At 40.4% G+C, this 23,281-nt stretch overlaps 1 protein-coding gene across 2 annotated transcripts in view; it reads right to left on the bottom strand.

Moving 5' to 3' along the window:
• Positions 1-23,281, bottom strand: part of MEGF11 (multiple EGF like domains 11) — a 207,028-nt gene that overhangs the window by 98,828 nt on the left and 84,919 nt on the right. For both annotated transcript variants that reach the window (XM_059823858.1, XM_059823857.1), the window contains exons 3-4: positions 2,438-2,684; positions 643-763 (exon numbers count right to left, since the gene is read on the bottom strand). In XM_059823858.1, the coding sequence (XP_059679841.1) occupies positions 643-763; positions 2,438-2,684 (368 nt within the window). The remainder of the gene's footprint in view (positions 1-642; positions 764-2,437; positions 2,685-23,281) is intronic.

A 23,281-nucleotide genomic window follows, 5' to 3' on the forward strand; every position in this document is an offset into this window, starting at 1 on the left:
GACTTTTAAAATGTTTGGCCTTGCTTTCTTGACATAAAGGATTAAAGGCTAGGGCAAGTTGCTCTCTCCAGTGCAACCCCTGATGCAAGCAAATCTATTGCAATCAATGGGAATTATGTCTGAGTAAGGACAGGACACTGAACTGGTCTCTGTGTCCTATGTGTAGTCCTGCTTTAACGACTGCCTGAGCCACTGAATTTCCCCCGGCTTCTCCCTCTCCTTCCCTCGTGAAGGGGAAACAGGACAGTGCTTTTGACAATGCTGAGCTGAGCTTTGAGCTTTCTGTCCCATGTGAGGGCAGTGTCTAAGGGTGCAGGGAATATTCCACGGAACTGTAATTCCGAGACAATTGTTTTGTCTCTTCTTCTCCCACACAGAATTGTAATGAGTAGTCACTGCTTGGTTTACTATTGTTTGTTTAACTCTATGATGGTAGCTACCAGTGGTGGACTGGTGGCCTGTCTGTGTAAGTGCTGTGCACACGTAACAAAGGTGGTCCCAGTTTCAGAATTGTTAGAGCCTCATGACAAGATATGCAGATACGCATCGCAAGCACACAGGGAAGGCGTCTGCTGAGACAGTAAACAACTAACTTCCTATTCCAAACTCTAAATGAGGGATGAGTATGAACAAACTACACACCATCCATCCAGGAGGACAGGAGCACTCTCCAGTGATGTGGTGGCAGACTCCCCCGTTCTGGCAAGGGCAGCGCAATTCACACTGAGCTCCGTGACTGCCTGGGGGACAGCGCTCTTCACAACTTTGTGGAGAGAGAAGAAACAAAAAACAAATGGGTCATTTAAAAGAACTTACAGGAAACAGTAAATGAGGAAAATCCACAACACAGGTCATCATGCAAGTCCTTATGCAAATTATGAAACCTCAGTAAGCCTCAGCTGGCATTACCAATTAGTCAAGATGTCTTTTATTTCTGCTGGGGTTATTTATGTGCCGTGGATCCAGTCCTGTAAGGCTGATGCATGTGTGCAATCTTTATGCATGAACCAAATTCCACCCCTCTCAACAGGACAACTCATATCCACTAAAATAGCCCAGGAAAGTAAGAGTTGCAGGATGAAGCTCTCAGTGTGAATTATGTGACATGGCAATAAAAGAAGCTGCGAATAGAATAAAAGGGTGGGATTAAAATGCTTGAAATTTCTCCACTACTGCATGTTAACATTTGCAGTGTATAATGGACTGGCAAGAACTCAGCACCATTTAAAGGCTATTTAAGCTCATTGGGTCTCTCTCAGTACTCACAAGGGTGGGGGGGGGGGGGTAGGGGGTGGTGGGCAGTGTAAGGCTAGTCCCTGCAAAAAAACGCATTTCCCACATTTGCACATTGGTGCTTTTCAGCATTGCTTCTTTCTCTAGTCCCAGGTTCTGAAACTACAGTAGGTTCTTCCCCTAACTGACTATCCTCTGATGAGGATGTTCATACAACATATCGGTGGTTGGCCCTGCAAGTACTTACTGCTGAGAAATGACATGCTAATGCCAATGGGACCACTCCTAATAGTAAGCAGAGTCTTTAACAGCAAGTGCTTCCAGGACTGAGGTCACAAGTCTATGAGGAAATCAGGTACTAAATAAAATATTCAAAAGGCATGTCACTTATTTATGAGGGTTAATATTGTCTTTATTTTTTACCTTCCCATTCATGCAGGTCAACAAATAATATTAGACTGCAAAAGTATTAAGTCACCTGTAATAGATCTCCAACCAAATTCAGTGACTAAATTCTCTTTTCCCCTTAAATAATTTTGAAAAACGTAATTACTTCTGAAACTACTGAAAGATCTCTAATGAGAACTGATGTTACACTGTGGGCAATTTTAAACAAGGAACTATTGCTTGCCGTCCTAAAATTAATATGCAGATTTTGTGAATCCTACTGGTAAACTTTCAGTGTGGTGGATGGGGATTTAGCTACATGATTCTCGTTAAAGTTAATAGGAGTCACACCGCTAAATCCCTGCTCACTATGCTAAAAATTTACCCCCTAGATAGTAAGCTGATATAGTTAACAGTAATGCTTCCTCAGTTAGATTGAAAGTCAAATAAATTGGGGATGGTAAGTCCCACTTGATACTGCACCGGACTGCTAATGAGTTGAATGTCCAATTGCTTATAAAAACTCAACTGTAATTTGGATTGTATGCACGTACTGAAATTAGGAACAGGTACAGTTGTACAAGCTAGAAAATATAATGGATTTTTAAGTTCACTTTAGCACTAGATTTTATTTGATTATGCAGTAAAAGAGAATTCATCTATTTAGCCTCTCTGAAATTTTGTTACCTGATTTCTACAAAGGAAAGCGTATAATATAGAGTTTGTGTAAATTTTGCCAACTACTCATTGCATTAAAAGCAGTCAAAGCAAGGCTGTTAAGTGATGCGGAGTAAAATACACCTATCATTGAACTTACAATACCCCCGTGTATCCAGGAGCACAGTGACATTCTCCCGTTTTATGGTCGCAGGTAGCTCCGTTGTGACATTGGCATTTAAACTGGCAGCCCTTGCCGTAGCTCCCAGGGTCACAGAGCTCTTCACAGCGCCATCCTCGGAACCCATCTGCGCAGACGCAGGCTCCCGTGATGGGGTTGCAGAGAGCCTCATTCTGACACTGGCAGCGGTTGCTGCAGTGGGGTCCCCAGTGCTCGCTATCGCAACCTGGAAAACATACAGTCATTTACCGAGATGATTAGGAAAGTGCATCGGAAGCATCTCATCTCAGGCTCTTACGCTTAGGTTGGCAAGCAGGCGGAGGCACTGTTAATACCAGGAACTTCCTAAAGGGCCCTCAAACTTTCTAAAACTAACCCCCTGCTCCAGCAATGTACTTTAGCATGCAAAGAGACAACAGCACTAGTTATACACCTAAATTTGAGGACTTGTTTAACACCCTTATCGGATCAGGAGCTAAATCTTTTAATATCCTGTTTCTTAGTGCTCTTAGATAGCTGGAAGGAATGAATTTATAGTGGAATTAGATGCAGAGGACCACATCCTGACTGCAGTGTAGTTAATGGCAGGTAGTATTGCCAAGCAAATCTTGCAGATTTAATAATGTCATCAAATATTGTTTCTTTGCACTGTTCCCATAAGATAATAAATATGATAATCTAAAGAAGCCTTTCTCCTTTGGTGTTGCTTTTTTTTTTTTTTTTCCTGGAGTAAAGAGATGGTAGGGAAGAAAATAACACTGGTGACGGGATTTCATGAGGCTGCTTAAACCAGGCTCAGAGATGAAGGTACGGAGAGTGTATGTTGGGTAATTTCTGTGCTACTAACAGTATGTACTAGCATTACAGAAGGGCCCCAAACCCTATGGCCGTTGACACGGAGGGGAGGTTCCCTACAGAATGCACTAAAGCACAGTGAGAGCCCTTCACATGACAGTCCTGCCTGATCCCTTCTCCTTGTTTGTGGACCATATGCAGGATAAGAGAGGGAAGTCAGCATTACAGAAACAGCTTAATCCTGATTTGCTATAGAAACAGTAATCAGCACCTGCAAAACACCCGTTTAAGATGTATGCATACTAAACAGACAGCTCAAAGCGAACACCCAGAGGTTAAGGTTTCCTCTGTAAACGGTCAGCAGAAAACCCAAGGATTTCTTCAGTAGTCCTACCCTCTGCTTAGTGGCCTTTCAATATAGCTATGTCAAGGCTGAAGAAAATCACCGTTCTATTCAGAATAGAGTTGCTGGCAAAATCCCTGGTAAAGACACAGTTACAGATCATTTTCCAGGTACAGAGAGCTGGTTTCAATTCTACCAACAACAACTCTTCTGCCAGTGTAAAAATCCACTGCCGTGCAGGAAACAAGTGTGTAATCCTAGCAACAGAGCTGTCTTCACAAACTCTTTTCTTTGCAAACATGTAAATTTATCGCCAGGTGACACACACTGCTTCTCAGGCCTGGATCTCTGTTTCCAGACTTAGCAAAGGTAAGTGTAAAGCCCACTTAAGCCTGAAGCTCTTGTCCTGGAAAGTTCATAGCCCTCTCCTTCTACAGTACATGGCTATAAGCCCACACTGGACGACTAGATCTACCAGTTAATTTTGGCAATCTTTTTGTCCTTTTCATCAGTCAGTCTGAGGTCACTTTGCAGAAAAAGAAGAGAAAGAGACTTTACTCAACTAGCATTGCTGATTGCCAATTTACAAACTTGTGTTTCTTGAGCCACAGTGTTAAAGGCCAAAATAAACCCATGAGAAGACAATACCAGGGTCTCCAGAAGGATCTGCAGGGTCCTACAGGGTGCACGTGCAGAGAGATGGTTTTGTGTCCTGCAGAAAGCAGAGTGTGTGACATGCCCCGGTGCATAATCCCGCTTGTGCCTCACACAAGATATTTTATTGCTTTGCCTCATTTTTCCCACAGCTGTAAACGGGGATGATAGTTCCTCACTAACACCGCTGGGAGCCGAGCAAACAAAATCTTACTCTTTAAAAGTCTTAAATTATTACTGAGAATCTGTGGAAAGAGATGATCTATCTTTATTTCACATAGACACTCGCTGAGACTCTGTAAGCCTTCTGGGGCAGGGAGCCAATCTGCTGGAGCTGATGGAGTTTCCCAGCAATTTCCATTCCAGAAACACTGATTTGTTTTCCACAGAACTTGAACATCAAGGGATGCAGTTCTGCACCTCTACAAAGGGTACAAATCTGAACCACACAAGCATAGCCAATAGCCCTTTGCATGGGGAAGTGGAATGCAGGAATCAAACTTAACCCTGCCTGCTTCAGGGACTTAATTCCTACCTTACCACACCTCACGTTAAAGCCCTGACTGCCAGACTGGGGGTTGCTCTGGGCTGATATTATTCCTGCTGCAATTCATTTGCTTAATAGGAATAAATAACACTAATTAGAAGGTGTGACTTACATCCTTGGTCTTCCGTGTCTCAGGTGAGTGCTCTAATCATCAGATTTGTCTGCTCGGTTTGTGTTTTTCACTTTGAAAGAAAGTGAAAGAGAAAGCAAACCTTTTATGTGAAGGGAAAACCATTTCCCATCGTCAGCTCAAGCATCTTGTTTCACATTTACAGTGTCTGCCCCAAACACAACTGCTTTTAGATAAATCGATCTTATGTGAACACTTCTTATTCACTATTCACATTTGATCACATGCTTGCTTTCTCCCTGTACCAAATTTCACTCCACAATCTAGCCAAAAGGAAGAGCAAAATGCTGAAGTAAAGGGCAGAAATCCCTCTAACTGGTTGTAAAATCATAAAAAAAATAAATCTGGATAATAAAAGAAGCCTGCAGTGACCAGAAAACCAGCTGGCAGTCAGATTTTTCCAAAGGTTTCTAAGTACAAGGCATCAGTGAGCACACATTGTAACATTTAGTATGTTTAGCCCAAAGTAGCTAGCCAAAATGTTTTAATTATCTATGAAATAAAACAGCTTGGCATACCAGAGAGCTACTAAGAATGTGAATTTCATGGAGATTTATTAGGGAGAGGACATAAAAATGAGGATTAAAGTACATCTGAATGCTCATGAAAGACACGGAAAAAAATAGAATTACAAAAAGGTGGGGCTTGTACGATGTCTCATTTACAATGCCTGATACAACCTTTGCACTCGTTAGGCTCCTTTTCACGTTCCTAATGCTCCAAGCAGGTTTTGACTACAGTTCTCTGAATGGTTTGAAAGCCCAGTAATAGTATGTGTGTATAACCAAGGTGAACATCCTGTTGCCTCTCTAGTGACGGGATCCTAGAGACACAATGACAAGCTGACCTCTTCTAGATTTAAGTCTTCACCTCAGATGGTAAAGATTTTCTGCTTTTAGCTATCAGTTCAAGCCCTATATATGTCAAAATGAGCAAAGCCATTTAATGCAGTATCAATTCATCCCCTGCTGATTAATTGCACAGGGAATTGAGTGAAATTCATTGGCAATGTGTTAGTGTAAAATTTGTGATAATGAATATCATCCTCACCTGATTTTATAGCGCAGTAATCTCACATGAAAATAAGATCTTTGTTGCTCAAAGTTTATCAATTCCTGCTGGCTTTCTTTTCCCTCTTCCTTCAAATCCCATATTGCAGTGACAGACTGTGGCGTTGCAAGTAAATTCTTTACCTGTGTGCTTTCATTGGGACATTACGTGGTTTTTGTATTGTGATAACTCATAGATCTGCACTGTGGTAACATCTGTACCTTTACAAAGGTAGGCAGATACAGAGTTGATAAGCTAAATCCAAGTATTTATTCATGCAAGTAATTCTACTGAGCTCAATCGTACCACTCGTGTGTGAGATTACTTAGGTGCATAACTAGCTATGGGATTGGGGTCTAGTAGTTCCAGCTAGAAAATTAAAAAACAGAAGAAACCAAAGACTACAGCAACCAAGACGTATTTTTTCTATCTACGTCAGTGTGGCAAATCCTAGCTGGTGTGCGATAGTGATTCCAGTGTCTGAGATACAGGGCAAAGCAGCCTCAGAGCCACGGAAACCCCCTGCGCTTCAGGATCGTCAGCGCCACTTCTCCTGCGGGCACCGAGAGGCCGTTTTAAAATACAGCCCAGTCTAATCCTGCTCTTGTTGATAGCCTCTGTGTGTTACCATAATAGAGATAAATAATAATAGCAACGACATGTGAACAGAAAGCTGATTAAAGCTTACACAAGAACTACACGGTAAATGCATATGCCATTAAAAACGTCAAAATGATACAGAGACTTTAACTTTGCCATCAATAAGAAAAGCAACCTGAGAGTGGTGATGTCGGGGAGGTACAAATGCTCCCTTCAGACTGCATGTGTGCATGTCAATACCGTGAGAGATGAGTCTGAAATAGCTAGCACTCTCTCGGGAGATGCTACATTAAAGGGAGCTGCCATATTTCAGGTCACGTGCTAACATTCCCTGGCAAACGTGCTAACTTACTCACTTTTTCTTCCTCGAAAATATGACTAGAGATTAATTGCCACCAATAAAAACGAATATAACTCTGTAAAGGATGATGCTGGGTGCCTAAGCATAATTGCAGTTGTCTGCATACGGTAGTATGACAGGTGAAAGATTCATCCCTCCGTGGAAATCTTGCTCGATAGAGCAAAAGTGTTTTCTTCCTCTCTGCATCCCTACCCCCACCCCGAAGCCTCGGTGGCTTGTTGAAGTGAGGGCTAATTACAGCAGGCTCTGCACATCCGCCGCTATAGTCGTGCATGACATCCTGTTACCAATTCTGTCCTGTTAAATACACAACGAGGACACATTGGAAGTGCTGCTTCACTCCCAAATGGCTGTTTTCCCCTCTAGGAATGATCAGTGAATTGCTGTGTTCTGGGTCAATGGACCTACCCAGTATTTAGTGCAGCAGCACAAGTCAGACAAAGATGAAGCAAACACATGAGTTTGAAAATTCAGCAGAGAAATAAAAGGAATTCCAAGGAAGGGATGACATTTATTAAGTGACTCACCCCAACAAGAGAGAGTCAAAAGTGCTCTTCCAGTGCTTTCACATCACTGCACAGATACACTACTAATATGAAAACAGCGTCTTCTACCACAGCAGCACCAGGTCTAGGCTTATTTGTTCTCATTGGCATAAGCCTGCATGTGCCTCTTTTTATAGCTAGTGACCAGTCCTGTATTCTGGCTGTGCAAAGTCAGCGGGACATTCACAAACATTCTGTAGAAGGCACAGCTGAAAAAAATCAAGTAGTTGATTTTCTTGGCCTAAGGACTCAGGGCCATATTTGGCTGATGGCGATCGTCAATTAATCCACGCTTTAAAGGAACTTTCTTCAAATTTGCTAAAGCACACAATGTAGCTCATAGCCAATAATCAATATTCTGGAATATTTCCAAATTAAATTTGAAATGTTTAAATGAGATACTAGCCTTTAAAAAATGCAAACAGGAAATAAAATAACTTACTAAATCTAGAATGACATAGTTTAAGATAGATTATTTTGGAATTTATTTTGAAATTAGGGCTAGATCCTCCCCTTAATATAACTGTACTGCTGTAGAATGATTATATCAATACCAATTAAGGTGAAATGCAGCCCGAACGCTGGGTGGGTTTTTTTTGGTCTAATTCAGTTTCGGAATCTGACTGGGTTTTAAATGGTTGGCCCAGCTAATGCAAAGCAGGAAAAGAAACAGCAAAAGCTAAAACATATGCCTGGATGTAGTGAATAAAAGTTTAAAATAATCATTTAGCTTTTTATTCCCTGTACTTAGCCTAATAGGAGAATTATAGTCCCTGTATTGAGCTCATGTCTACTCACTGTACAAGCATGATTCATTTTTGGCACAGTTCAACACCTTTGGAAGCAGAAGCCAAGCCTGCAATAGGTTTGAAACAAGGTCAACGAAGAGGGAATCCCCTTACAATGACAGTTCACACCACTTTGTGTTTGGCTCTGAGCAGCGCTGAGTCCCTCGCGTGCTGGCACTGCAGGTAATACCAACACCCTTCTGAAGGCATGAGCCAGTGTATTGAAAAACCACTCGCTGATCTGCTCGATTCTAAACCACAAATACCTGTTTATCTTACAAGAGTGTTTACCCTCGGAATTTTTAACACATGTTTATGGAGTATGGCTGTCCTCAAAATAACCCAGATTTTCAGAAATCCCCTTCAAAAATGTTCTTACAAATGCTTAGAGACCAACATTCTAATTCTGTGATTTCAGAATGAGGAAACCTCATCCATACAACAGACACACTAGTGGGTACAAGCAGATTAGGCCACACTGCTCAAACTGCAGCTAATTTTCTTCTTCATAACCGTATCAAGATACTGATAATCTACCATGTGACAACATGTCTTGCTCAGGTCTTACAAATGAGAGAGGTCCTATCTGTCAAAGCAACAAATAGGTTAGATTTCTGCAAATAAACACTTTCTTGGGGGACAATGAAGTTAACAATAGATTTTAATAAATAATCCTGCTCCAAATATAATTTAGATTATCTGAACTGTGTCACAGGTGGGTAGTTGGTAGCATTGTTAATTTTTTTTCCACTGTAAGACACTTTGTCCAGTCCCTGACAACTTCTCTGTTATGCAGGATTTACCCTCTCCAGTTTCAGTTTCAGGCTTGCTCACCCTGTTGGTTTAAGGAACAGAGCAAGGGGAATTTTAGCTTAAATCAGCAAGCTAAAGCAGTAGTTTCTGCTTGTTAAAGTAGATTTTTATATCCTTTTCACCGACAAGCTGGGACACCTTCCATGTACGGAGCAATAGCTTGAAATCTGGCAGAGCACTGTCCCACCCCTGGGGTGTGCTCATGTGCCCCCAGTGAAAATCCACCTGTACTTGATCAAACCATAACAAATGCAATTTGCAGACAGTCAGTGCCACCTCTGGATAATTCATTACCTACATTCCTCAAAGATTTTGTCTGTATTAAAAGCAATCTGCAATTAAAGGCTTCAGGGGCTTAGCAGGACTTCTCTTACAATAGCTCCTAGTAGCAGCCATGGGCCACTGGCTGTTTAATCTCCATGTAGTAAGTGGTCCACAGAGAGGGTGACAGTCTTCTGCTCTTAGTCCATTACCCACATATCAGAGATTTGTTCTGGTCCATGCTGATGAACCGTCTGTATATCAGCTTGATGACACTCTTGAAGGGATTTTTCATATTCTCCATTTGCTTTTTAAGGAAAACCAAACAAACCAGGGAACATCACACATAAATAAGGCATTTGACTTACGAAGTTGGTGACACAAAAATAAGAAAATGTCAGATTAAAGGTTGGAAGTGCAGCAGTAATTCAGTACTTGAGCCTATGAATTATGATATTTTCTTTAATTATGTGAGCACAGGCTACCGTTTACATGCCCTGGCATTTTCTGTCTTCTGAGCTTGTAGCTTTGCAGCCTTAAGGTTCCTAAACATGGGTTTCTGTGCAACCTTATATGCACTAGCATTTTTATCTCCAATGCCAGACTTTCAGTCACAGCGTACACAACTATAAAGAAGAAAATGCCAGTCTCAGTGTTTACATCTCTAAGACTGCCCAGAGAATATATTTTGCATATGCAAATACGCATTTTTAGGACTATCCACCCAAGTGGCAAAAACCTGAGGTTAATCTGAGGCTGGCAGAATTTGCCATCAATCTCATTTTCCAAGTTTATAGATCAGTCTTCATCAGATAGAAAGGAAAAGATGGGAAGGGAACATCAGCTGATTTTTCCCAAAATGGATAGATTATTACTCACAGGAGGACATGAATCTAATCTTGCATTTGTGTTTTTTTTTTTTCTTAGAGACAGGAGAAGAGCTTTTCATCCTTCAAGAAAGATTGTACTGATTCTCTCTGAAGTTCATTGTCTGAATCAGATAAGAAACATGTGGCTGATTTAGGTTGTGATTTAATCTCAGATGATGATATCATTAGTCATTGACTCTCCAACATGTGGTGCCTAATTCAATCACAGCACTTTAGAGACCCTGCAGTTTATTTAGTATCCTCTGAGGAAACATTTTCTTTCCAAAGTAATCCTTGTTTAAAGAACATTCCTACAGTATTCTGTAGAATGCTTAGAACAGTTCCCTAGTTGTACATTTTTATTTTGGATAAATGAAAACAAAATCACTCTAAGTCAAAGAAAAGTTGAGTGTTTGGATGTCAGCCTTGTCAAATCCTGTAATGAACTCAATATATTTTGGAAGCAGCAAAATGGGAGAAACAACTTCTATGCCTGACAGATATCAAAGTGTTGTGTTTTCAGAATCTCCATCATGAGCTATTTTGACAGAGGCTTCAAAAGAAGTGAAAATTAGAACACAAAAAAAATCTAAGAATATTTCCGATTTCTTTTTGTAGAAATTACTGCTCAGTTTAATGAGCCTTTAACTCTACTGACACTCTAGATGTTACAAGGAGTTTAAAATCATGAAACGCTTCATAAGGGAGCGACAACATTCTATACAACACTGGCAGCTTGTCTTCTCATTATAATTTTTTTAGAGAAGATGCTGCGTTCTTTAGAATGTTTTTTTAGTGTCATATTAATGGGAGGCAAAGTCTGTTCTTTAATTAGAATTTTACTGTGGTGTATTAAAAAATACATGGGCAGAGTATCAAGAGTCTAATAAAACTAAATGAAGATACTATCTTTCCTCTGTATGAAACCCAGCAGTCTTCGCTCTGGCAAGACTTCCATCAATGCTTCATTATTATTGTCTAGGATAGGATTGTAATAATAAGATCTGCAAGTAACTTACTTCCAAATTCTGTCTTCCAACTGGGTAAAACATTCTCTCTCTTCTCAACATCTATAATGGACGTTAGATGTTTTCATTGACTATATAATGAAATTTTCCTGTAATGCCTCTGCACAGAAGTACTACCAGTTTTGCCTGCAAGAAGAGGTAGAAACACATTTGGATTTGCCTAAAGCACGGCAGGACAGGTATAGAGGAAGAAACAACCTTCAACAACCTTCATCCTTGATCCTTCAACAAATGGGTGTTGGAGAGGCCACCAGAGGGGCTCAGGAGTGGTGGCAGCAGCATTGCTCTAAGGAGATTCAAAGAGAACTACGCAGAAATAGAGAGAGGCCTTTGTCACTGGAGATTAGGAGCTGTTGATACAACATCTGTGCCTGGTGTGAAACAGTTCAAAGGCTTATAAAAAGCTATGTGCAAGTATCTACATACTGCTACTTGCGGTTCTAAATAGTGTATGGTCTTTAGCTGAGTGCTTAGCAAGGCAGGGTTGTGGCAGCAGAAACAAACCCTCTTCCCTTTCTCAGTTCATTAATGCCAGTTGACTCTCATACAGTTTAGATCCACAGGGCTATTCCAGCAACTGTAGTAGGCTTGCCATGCTGGATGCCCTTCAGTCGCATCCTCATCACACTCCCTGCACCTGGGCAGGAGAACATTGTCCACCACCTGAGGAATCTACCATGCTGAAAGTAATCTGATCCAACCACTGAAGTCACCTTTCCACCTTCTGTGACTGCAGAGCGGTGTTAACTGCATGGGATCGAGTGGGATCAACCCCAGTTGGCAAAGCTCTCAGGGAGATGTGCTCAGCTCTTTATTTTTCACAGCACATAAACTGAGCATCGGAAGGTCACCCTGCTGCTGTTTTGCCAGATATGCAATATACCTTTATTTGCAGTTAAAGCAGTGCTTAAAGAAGAAAAGCTTCTTGTCACTAAAATAGCAAGCGTTGGAGAGCATGTTCCTTCTCATTCTCATTCACACGCAGGGATGTATGTGTCCCTTCACCTTCCACTGCATAGGTCAACATGCAAATTGACATAAGCGAAAAGATTGGCCGATCAGTGGACAAAATGGTACTCTCGAGATAAGCATATGGAAGAAATGCCACAGCTAGCTAGCCAGCTTCAAATTTTACCATAAAGATTCACCTTCAAGCGGACGTATAAGCACATCCCCCGTGCATACCATAACACACAGTACTGACTCATCAGTCATTTTTAAGGTGGTCAATAAGCAATTTATTTTATTGCATTGGTATTGAAACACAAAGTAAACGCTGTAGATTGTGGCACTTGCTTTTATTTCCAACAGCGTAGCTGTAGAGTAAAAAGAATTGCTTCTTCCCCTTTGCCACAGTCCCATCCTAACATCTACTACCTGGGCACTGCTTTTCAGCCAAATAATATCAGCTTAAAGGATGTTCTGCCCCAGTAACTGAATCTAGGAAATATTTTACCTTCTCTAGTGTGAATTCTGTTACTTAAGGACTTTGGGAGAGAATTAGAGCAGCAGAAGGCCTGGTGGCCTTTGAAATAGGGGTGTCTTTTATATCTAAAACAGTTCAAAGGCTTACAAAAAGCTATGTGCAGGTATCTGCACAAGCTACTTGCTGTTCTCTTTTCTTCTAGGCTTACTTGAATCTTCACATGGTTCTTTAATGTTACCTAATGTCTTCAAGGTATCTTAAAGACACTACTGTCCATCTCTTATAAACCATTAATAGTAATGTGCCTTTCAGGGACATAAAAAGAAACAGCTTTTTAAAAAAGTCTTGCCCTGTGTAACCCAGTAAAAACTAGAATGTTCACTCATCAAAACCACATTGTGAGACTCAGCACAGTCTCTGCAAAACCTTTCTTACATTTACCAACAGAAAATAGCAAGTCTGAAACTATTGGGGAAAAAAAAGTAAAAATACTGAAATACTAAAATAGGATGCCCTCTCTTCACTGCACTCAGCCACTGAGATGTGGGATGTTCTTGTTTATAAAGAGATAATCAGAGAGGTAGACAAATACTGCGTAGCTTAAATACCAGGAGTCAAAGCATGGATGGCTCTAAGTGGGTAGTGGGTGGCAGAGGACACGCACTCCAGCACACAGAGTTTTCTGCGGTAAAATCCCAGTGTCGCTAAAGCAGCTCCTTAGACTGCAACACTGCTGCAGCTCTTCTGCACCACTTGTTTAGGATGCTAATGCTGAGAAAGCAAAGCAGCCACAGGTCTAGTAACCTGATCCAGCAGTTTATACTCACATCACAGCCAGCAACAGAATGCACAAGCTCCAAATGCTGAGCAGAAAATAAAGATGACACCACTGTCTGTCTCCCTATGGCTTCCTCTATATATTGGTAGGGCTTTGGTTTCATTCTGGAGAGCTAGGCAGGAAGATAAAGTCTTGTCTCATAAATTGTTGAGATTGGATGTCTAAACCTTGATATTTTATTTTGACTTCTGAACATGTTCAAATGTTGTTCACAGAAGCATAAATTAATGCCAATTTCTAAACTAGAATTTGCTCTAAACTGGGAAATGAAACTTTTTGTTATGATATTAAAAACAGACAATTCTTAAACTGTTTTACATTTTGAAAAACAGGGTGATCAAAACTGTTCATTCTCACAACCAGTTATAGGTTTGTTGAACTGAAATGTTTGACAAAATCACAACCATATGGAAGCCAGTGCTTTCTGAACAGTTTTACCCATCGTGGATTACTGCATTAAGCAATCAAATGTCAGGCAGGCAGAAAACAGTAAATCATCACTCCACATGTTTTCTCCTCATTGTTTACAAACAGTGCGTTAGTGCCACCAGCATTATCAGTGGGTCAGCTCCAAAGAAACCAGGAGAATTTACACAGCAGCTCAAGTTCCCAGCTCTGCTGTGTCAGTTCTTGAAGGTTCGGTCTCGCTTTCAGCAGTCCGAGAAACTGCCTATATGAAACAGCTTTCTCTCTGGATTAATTTAATTTCTCTCTTTTTTAGTGACAACTGCCACTGAAAAGTAAAAAGCAAAACAGACATACGTGACTTCCTGGCTGGATGGCAGCAGGGAAGTGAACGGGATTTTGCTGGAAGAGAACACAGCATCTGTGCATTAAGGTTTTTAAATGCCAGATTCCCTATAAGGTTCAGATCTCTACATTTTCCTGGTGGCAGCAGAGCTAGATTTTAAACCACCACAGGAAAAAGAGAGGTTTTCAGACGAGACCATCATCAAAATTGTCCACTGACCATGCTGTAAGGTGCCCATCACAAGCATCTTTCAAGGCCAGGTTGGACGGGGCTTTGAGCAGCCTGGTCTAGTGGAAGGTGTCCCTGCCCATGGCAGGGGGTTGGAACTGGATGATCTTTAAGGTCCCTTCCAACCCAAACCATTCTGTGATTCTATGATTCTATGGTCTTGGACTCAATCCAGTGCCCCTTGCAGACAAGGAATTTCTTTCTATTGACTATAAAGGTCTTTGATAGGGGCTGGCCATCGTGGGTTAAGTTAGTGCCATCTGGAAAATGACATTGATGCCACAACTTTTATGTTTCCTTTGCTAAGCAAGGTTCTCTGCTCACTGCTGAATATCTGAGCAGAGCAAACACTGCATGCACACACCAAATATTAAATAATCGATGAGAAGAAAATGACATGACCCCAAAGTAGACCGTTTTCCTTGCTGATAAACAGGAACCACTCAGGAAAATGTTGAACACTGCCTAATGCTTGTGTATACGGTGATTGTGTAGGAGATGGTGATTTAGGTATGCTGCTGACACACATACACAAATCTGATGACACAGGAAATCAGCATTCGTTTGTCTCCTCCTCCCCCTTTGGAAGAATTTACTAAATATAGCTCACCCTTTAAATATTTAAGGATATCTGCAGAATGTTGTTGTTTTTGAAAGGTTCTTTCCTGACTGGATTTTCCTCATCAGGCTTAGTAATCAAGTTGTTTTATTTGGAATGGATAATTATTAGTTGAATAATTAATTATTCAGAGTACATTACTAAATAAAATTCAAAGTATGCTGGTATAATAAAAAAATGACAATATGTAACAATTTGGGTTCTAAATTGTGGAATAAGATCAAAACGTGTAGTTTTTTTGCACATTTAATAGAATTGCCTCCATCATTAAAGTCCCATACAAACACTAATTCTCATGGTCTATTTATGAGCTAGAAAATATATTTTATCACTATTTCATAGAAGGGAAACTGAGACAGTCAAATTACACTAAACTACAAAGCTACCCAGAAAGTAAGTGGTAGCACTGAGATAGAACAGCTCCAAGTTCTAAAGTCTAAATTTATGCTATACATACTTTATAGTATATTTCTTCACTACATTTATAATTCTGTGCTGAATTAAACTTATGAAAAATTATTCTTTTATGTATACAGAGATTAATTTGTAAAGTATTTTTCTGTGCCTCATCAATTATAGTGTTTAAAAAGTGCAAACTTGGTACAAACACCATCACTGGTATGCAGACTGAAGTGGCGTGTGGCTTGGTGCAGGACTTGAACGTCCTGGGGAAGGTACCCAACCAAGAACCCCCGCTACCTCCCCATCAACATTGTTTCAGCCAGTTCTAGCTCGGCGAGTGACACTAAGCGACACTCAGGTCACACCTACACAGCGTTGGGCAATGTGGCTGCGGCATGCACAGGCCTATGGAGCTGGCTGTAATCCAGCTCTGTCAGGCAAGGAGAGCAGTGAAGCCTTTGCAATGATGTCGTCTTTAACATAGGCTAGGCAAGAATCTCCTACATACCCGTGTTGACAACTTCCCCGATAAAAGCCCTCGCTACCCTTGGCTTCACTACTGCCGGTAATTGAAAAGGCTGGCTAGAAACAACAGGGCTGTCTGCTTCAATCACCCCTCTGACTGCAAGTGGATGCAACCTTAATAAATGCTTATTCAGCATAATGAGATTCTAATTAAAGATGGCTAAAACAGTAATCACTTCTTCATTTTCTCTAACTGCCATCCCCCGAGCTTCCAGAGTCAAAACAAGAGGCTGGATGCCCAGAGAAAAGGGGCACTTCTTGATCCAAGGCTTTCCCAGCTGTGTGAAGCCCACCGGCTTGCACCAGAAAACCACGGAAGAGAAACTGAAGAAAATCTTCAAGTCTTTCATTTACACAAATGATATATAGCAATTCCATGAAAAGGCCTCACTTTATATGATTCTCTCGCCTGGTTTTACAGGTCCCAGCTCTACCGTTCTCTTTAAGGGAACACGGGATTCTCTGGCCACAGTTTGTTTCTCTGTGTTTTCTTCCATCACTGTTATCACTGACACTGTGTTTTACAGACCTGTGCTGATCTCCTCACTCACTTGGCCCCTAACAAAACAAAACCCAGGATAAGTTACACAACATTTGCTGCAAGATGTTCCACAGACTGCGTTGAGACCTGGTATGTTTTGTTTCCCCGTTGATTGCCAGGGTCGCAGAATTGGAATTTTTACAAGACGAGGGATCCAAAAGGCAGTAAAACTACACATCCAGAGACTGTTGGAGCTTCTTCAAATATTGGTTAATTAAAATTGTTAAATGTAAAAAGAATTAAGGTCATATTGTACCAGAAGAACTTGTCCTTACAGAGACCTCATAGCTAGAGAAGTTTAAATGCTTTATTGTTCTGTAACTCGCATATATGCAGACTCCTCTATTTGGCACATCCTTAATTTCTGTCAAACTAAAAGAATTCCAACATTTTCTGTCAGGGAGCTGGTGTAACTCTTGAAGAAAGCTTAAAAAAACCTCTACTGTTGACTCATTTCAATCATTCCTAGGCAGATCTGAAAGAAGGAAGACTTGAAAGCAACATTATGAGCCCAAGAATTATCCTCGACTCTTGAAAGGCACACAGAAAATTAAATTGAGGGATCAGTATTAAGGTAGTGGAAATTACTGGGTCTGTGCACTTAAAAGATTAAGAAGGTGACTTCCCACTGAGACTTGAGAACACAGGTGCACATAATTTTAAAAATCTGCATTTTTAACCTTTTAAATTTGCTAGGAAAGCAAGGAAGTTGTTGAGGAACTGCAGTAAACATGGCAATTCAATCAGACTATATCTCACAGCTTTCCAATTCTTTAACCCAACAGGTCAGTCGATCGTGGACAGACTCTGGCAGCTAGCAATACAGCAGCTAAACAGAGTTGAAAGCAACACAGGAACACTTTTTTAGCAACTGCATCACAAAATCTGTTAATTCACTGCAATGATGGCTCTGGCCACCAGTGTTCATGGTCGTTGTTGAAACCAATATCCTGTTCTCTGCTCTTCCCCCCAGGAATTGCAGGAGGACCTGCGCAGAAGAGCTAAAGTCAACTTTTTAATAGCAGTCTGGAAAAGGATTCGATTTTTAAGTCTGGTATTGGTTTCTGTACAATTTTCAAATACAGGGCTCTACAATCAACAATTAATGGCTGATAACACTATTTTTTTAAAAAGTTTCTAAAGCATATTGGAGATGAACACAGATTTCAAGGTATTACTTTTGCCTGCTCCAGTCAAGTGACTTCAGGCTAATTCTTAGACCTACGGACCCTTAAAACAATTATAACCTCATGATGCAAATACTCTTGAATTTCATTAAAAATCAAACACCACTTGACTGCCAAGCAACAACAAGCACATTTTATGCATAAGCTAACCAATTCCATCTTCTAAGCCTCTGAAAAAATAGTAATTGTAGCTCATCATAGCTACACCGAGAAAGATAACCTTGCAATTGATTTCTGCCCGCTCTCCAATTACAGGCGAACCACTGGGATGACTGTTTACATCTCACTTATGGCAACAGGACCCAGTTATGGAGTAGGGCTATCATGCTGACAACTGTTCTATACACATAACAAATATTACAACAAAGACTTATAAAGCAGATACGCTAATTAAAATCCTGATACACAGCCCACTGAAATGAAAGCAAAAGACACCACTTGTTTTCCAAATGTAGCTTTATAACCCAATTTATCTTCAGATTTGTTATGGCAACAGACCAGCTAGCTGCTACCCACAAAATATTGCCAGGTTGAATCTTAGTAAAAAAGATTTGAAACTGTCAATCCAAGTCCTTGTTTTCTCAAGTCTCAATTATTGTAACACTTTCCTTGTGGGAGATCTTTATTACGTCCCATTTGGAGCACAGCTCACCCTGAGCGTAGCTGCCAGCATTCCTCCTCGCAGGTTCTGACTGCTGGAGTACATCCGCCTTATTTTACACTATTTACACTAGCGCTGTAAAATTCTTTATCGATGCCAAGATTTTACAGCTTAATTTTAAGGCACTCAACAGTTGTGCTCAAATATATCTGAAGGATCCTCCATGGTATCCATATGTTCTCAATTGTCAGTGAGGTCAATACTGGCAGCTTGCTCAGCCCGCCTGAGATACAACCGTAAGTCTTTGGAATTACGGCTTTTAACAACTCTGCTTTTCCTGATTCTTGTGCAAACCGCTCAATCTGTCTTGGCATTTAAACCAAAGACATTTTTATTTGCTGTTACTTTTGACTGTTCTTGGAAATATACTTCAATGAAATATTGTCATTGTAAAACACCTTAAAAACCAGTTTTAGGTCTACAAAAACTATACGAATTCAATCATATTAATCTTTTTCACTAGCACATCTGGCAATGATACCTTGATAATTAGCAATGATCTAAATATTATTGCAGTTAAATCTCCAGGCCAGTTAATTTTAACTTCAAAACCCAGGAATGCTTAGTACTGTTTTCCTATCAGCATTTCAAAACCCCATTAAAGAAGAAAATACTTCCTGTTTTACAAAGAACCTTAGCCAAATTTAATTTATAGCAATCATAATCAAATAGCTGAGGGCTTTTTTCCCCCTAAATATTTTAAGTTAGACATAGTGGAGCAGTTAAGATTTTTATTAGGTTTTGATCTTGCATTTTGTGAAGATTGGAGGAATTATTTTTTACTGAGATGAATTTCCCAGGTTACCAACTACTTACTGCACTCTAACATAGGGAAAGGTATTCCTGAGAAAAATAAGGAGATTAAAAACATAATAATAAAGGTGCCAGAACTTACACAAATAATGTCCATTACAATTCACAGTGGGCTAATGACAAGCCATTGTGCAACACTTGGAAAGTACGCTGTGCATTAGGAACTACCGGAGCGCCTGATGGCAGTAAACAATAGCAAAGCTTTTCTCAGGGGAATACTTGCACACTCTGTTCTTAAATCTCACTGGTGTGTACAAATTTTTGAGAAAAGCTCAAAGCCATTCATCTTGTGTAGCTGCTCTTAAAAGTCTGCCGTTCGTAAGTCAGCTTCTATAAAAAACAAAAATAAATGCCCGAGATATCCCAAAAATAAGCAGAGACAAGGTTTACGTTTGTATGCACAGACTGGCTAAGGGCTGTTTATAGGGTAATTGCCTTGTGTGGTGCTGCTAAATACGTATAATCCTTTAGATATAAACTGTTGACCAAATCTGAGACTAGGATTAGACCTAGCCACATCTAGACCCCTCTCTGGGAAGGAGTTTAGAAAGCAAGGGGGTCTATTCTGAACCTTGTGACTCAACGGGAGGGTCCTCTTTACCCTTTTCTTTCTCTGGTCTCTCTGTATAAATCATTCTGATTCAATTTTAATTGGATTTTCCTTTGTATGTTTTAGTAAGTAATACAGTGAACCTTGCCATCGAATTCTGTTAAGTCGCATTTTTATAAACTTCTATTAAAATCGCTTTTGCCAATATCCTTGATGGTGATTCTTGAAGCGGCCTAAACCACTCATTCGCGACACCTTGGATCACTTTATTACACATTTGTCTACCTCCAAGGTTTTCCGCACACAAGATTTGACCTTGTAAGTGAGCAACTCCTTTTAGCAATCAAATCATCACGTGAGTTTCATATGATCTGAAACCTAGTTTACCACCAATGATTAGTAAATGTAGATTATAACATACAGCACCACCAGTTACCAGTCACAGATTTACCCTAACCAGTCATCCTTTTGCCCTCAGATCTTTCATAGGTGTGAAAGCTCAGAGAAAATGTTTGGCTGTAGGTTGAGCAAAACACAGGAGTGTGCAGACCCAAAGTGCTCCTGCACTTCGACGCTGCTCTCCTCTACTGAATGTGTGCAAGCAGAACAGAAGGAAGAAAATACAGGAAGGAAAGTACTAGATGGGGAAAAGAAAATCACTGAGACTTGGAGGAAAGAAGGAGAAAATGTATGCAAGGAAAGAACAAAGAGGGAAATAGGTTAAAAGAAAGAAAAGAAAAAATGCATAAAATCCAGAAATAACAGAGAAAAATAAACAGCTGAACGGAAAGAAGCCATACATTGCTGCTGTCCTTGAAAAGAGCGTTACCAAGGACTCCCTGCTTTAGTGTCCCACATAGTATGTCCCTGAAAATAATGAAGGTCACCAGCATATTATCGGAAGTAGCCAGCAATGAGTAGCCCATTACAACCACCACAGAAACGATCAATTTGTTTATCTTTGTTAACTGAAAACAGAAAACAATGTGATAAGGGGATGGGCTACATCTTGCTCCCCAAGGCTTTCATTCCCCAGCCGCTTCCTCTCCCCGGTGACACACGCAGCACTCTTGCCTTCTGCTCTTGGAAAGGCAGGGAATAATGACTAACTGTAATAAAACAAATAACTGCTTCTTGCACATACAACATCTAATGTCTGATTTCCTGGGAGCTGCATTACCAGGGGTTTATAAGTCAATTTTTAAAACTCAGGACAGCATTAAAAACCTGACAAATGCCACTCGCTCACGTCCATGCTGTCACAGTTATTGAGGCCTCTGGAGAGAGTGTCAAAGAAATAAAGCAAATTTCTTTTTTGCTTAATTTGTGTCAATTGATTTCCTATTTTTAATTAATAATTCTAATTATGATGCAGCAAATTTACCCAACAGACACAACTAGTTTAATCAGCATGTATTGATTGCAACAGTCGAATTATCCCAATGTTCCTGACACCATTGATTTTCTGTTGCGCGACTATAAGAAAACACAAGCTGGACCGACTCTGTTGTCAGCTTACTGTGCTGATGATCCCTAAGCCATGAATTGGTGCTCCTGACCTTACAAATAAAAACACCAACATTATCTACTACTTCATCACTTCACAGAGACGGAATCTGGTGATTAAGTTATGACACAAATAAGGGGGTTTAGTCATAGCAGTAGCAGCAGGAAAATAAAGCTGGTGGACACTCATTTGAAGAAAAAAGCAAATGGTAAGACAGCAGTTAGAAAAGTCTTTGTAAAACTGAGCTCAATCGTTTGCTTTAAGTTGCTAATTTGCACTCATTTTGCACAGCCCCAAAACATCTACTTAACTTTAAGCACATGCTTAAATATCTGTGGTAGGCACTTCAGTACATTTTTGAGGCCGAGTCTAGCATTTTTCCCTATCTTTTTTTAATAGCTCCCCTACGAAGGCGCTCATCGGGGCAGAAGGGTGGGCAGGCCATCGACACTTGCTCACATACAGCCAATGCTCTCTCTAATGTCACTGTGCGACTGTCCCCATCAGCACCCCACCATTGCTGGCTCCAGAAGTAGTGCACTAGGGGTGGGAAGAAAAGGGGATTCACAGAGAAGGCGTAGCATGGCCCAAGCTACTGTTTAGTTAGAGTCATTGGGAATTCCTGCAGTCGACTGCTCATCAAGCACCAAATTCTGCAGAAATTATGCAAAAAGCCACCTGTAGTGGCACAGAGAATTTTTAAGCATTTGCAATTTGAATGTTGCAGCTTTGAAAGTGTACAAAGGCTTTGCAGCACATCTGCTCTCCGGCATGCCCCGTGCACCTCCCCAGGGACCTCCGCTTTACTGAAAAATGTCAGAGTACAAAGGTAGGGCGCACAAAATGCAATGGCATGAGTAACCCTAGTTTATGGGTGTGGAGCAACTACCAGTTCTCACCTATGATTGCCTCATTTAACAACCTATTGTAGTAAAGAAATCAAAAGCAGCGGAATCCGGAGGAAAACTTCTCGCCAGCAGCACAGAGTATGCATGTATAATGAATGACACAGACTGTAACTGAGATGGGTTTGAACTAAACCTCCGGAACCAAGCTGTTCCCAGGTTTGTATGCAGATATGCAATGAGATCCGAATGCTGGGCCAAATACCATTACAGAATGGAAAAGAAAAAACAACATGGGTGCTACTGCCTGAATGCAATGGGAAGGCAGAGACATGTCACACCGTTCACCGTAAGGAACACAGGTCAGAGCATTCTCTTGCCTGAAGTGGAGGAGTAGACTGGGATTGGAATCAGCTTTTTTGGAGAGGTGTGAAAAGGAAAGTATGATTTTTAATCTGCTTGTTTCATTGCAGAGCTAATCATAGTCTAGCAGAAGATAATTTACCAAGTTTCCCCTTCTTTGTTTTTTCACAATAGTTCACAATGCAAGCAGATTTAGCAGAAAAGCTGCTGTAGTAGAGGTGAAATCACTAGTACTAGAAAAAATAACAACAAATTATCAACAGTTGATTCATATTAAACATTTTCTGTTTCTCCTTACTCAAACTATAATGTGTCAGTAATAAACATGTGATTATACTAGTTAGCTTTTTGGCTAAAATATTTGGAACAGTAAAACTGATAGATAATTACAGTAACAGTTATTTGTTCCCTGCCAAACCTGCAGTAAGGCATGCCTGCCTGCAGAGTTATGTCTTTTTAAGCACAAAAAAAGATAAGCAGTACACATCATACACTTTGAATAATGAGAAAGATTTCCTATGGCCAGCATTTCAGAAGTGGAAACAGACTGTGGTTTGATACAAACCATATCTATTTATGTAAAATGGGATTTTAATTGGAGCTACTTATCCCTGTGATATAAATGAGGCAATGAAAAATGATTGATGCACTCTGGTAATTATTGTTATACCACCTTGCAAACTACAACAAAAAAATCTTTCATGTATATAATGGCTGTTTAAATTTTAATAAGATACTTCAGTAGGCAAAATATTAATGCTACATTTTGGGCAATATTTATAT

Source organism: Gavia stellata, chromosome 13 (assembly GCF_030936135.1).
Source record: "Gavia stellata isolate bGavSte3 chromosome 13, bGavSte3.hap2, whole genome shotgun sequence".
NCBI lineage: Eukaryota > Metazoa > Chordata > Aves > Gaviiformes > Gaviidae > Gavia > Gavia stellata.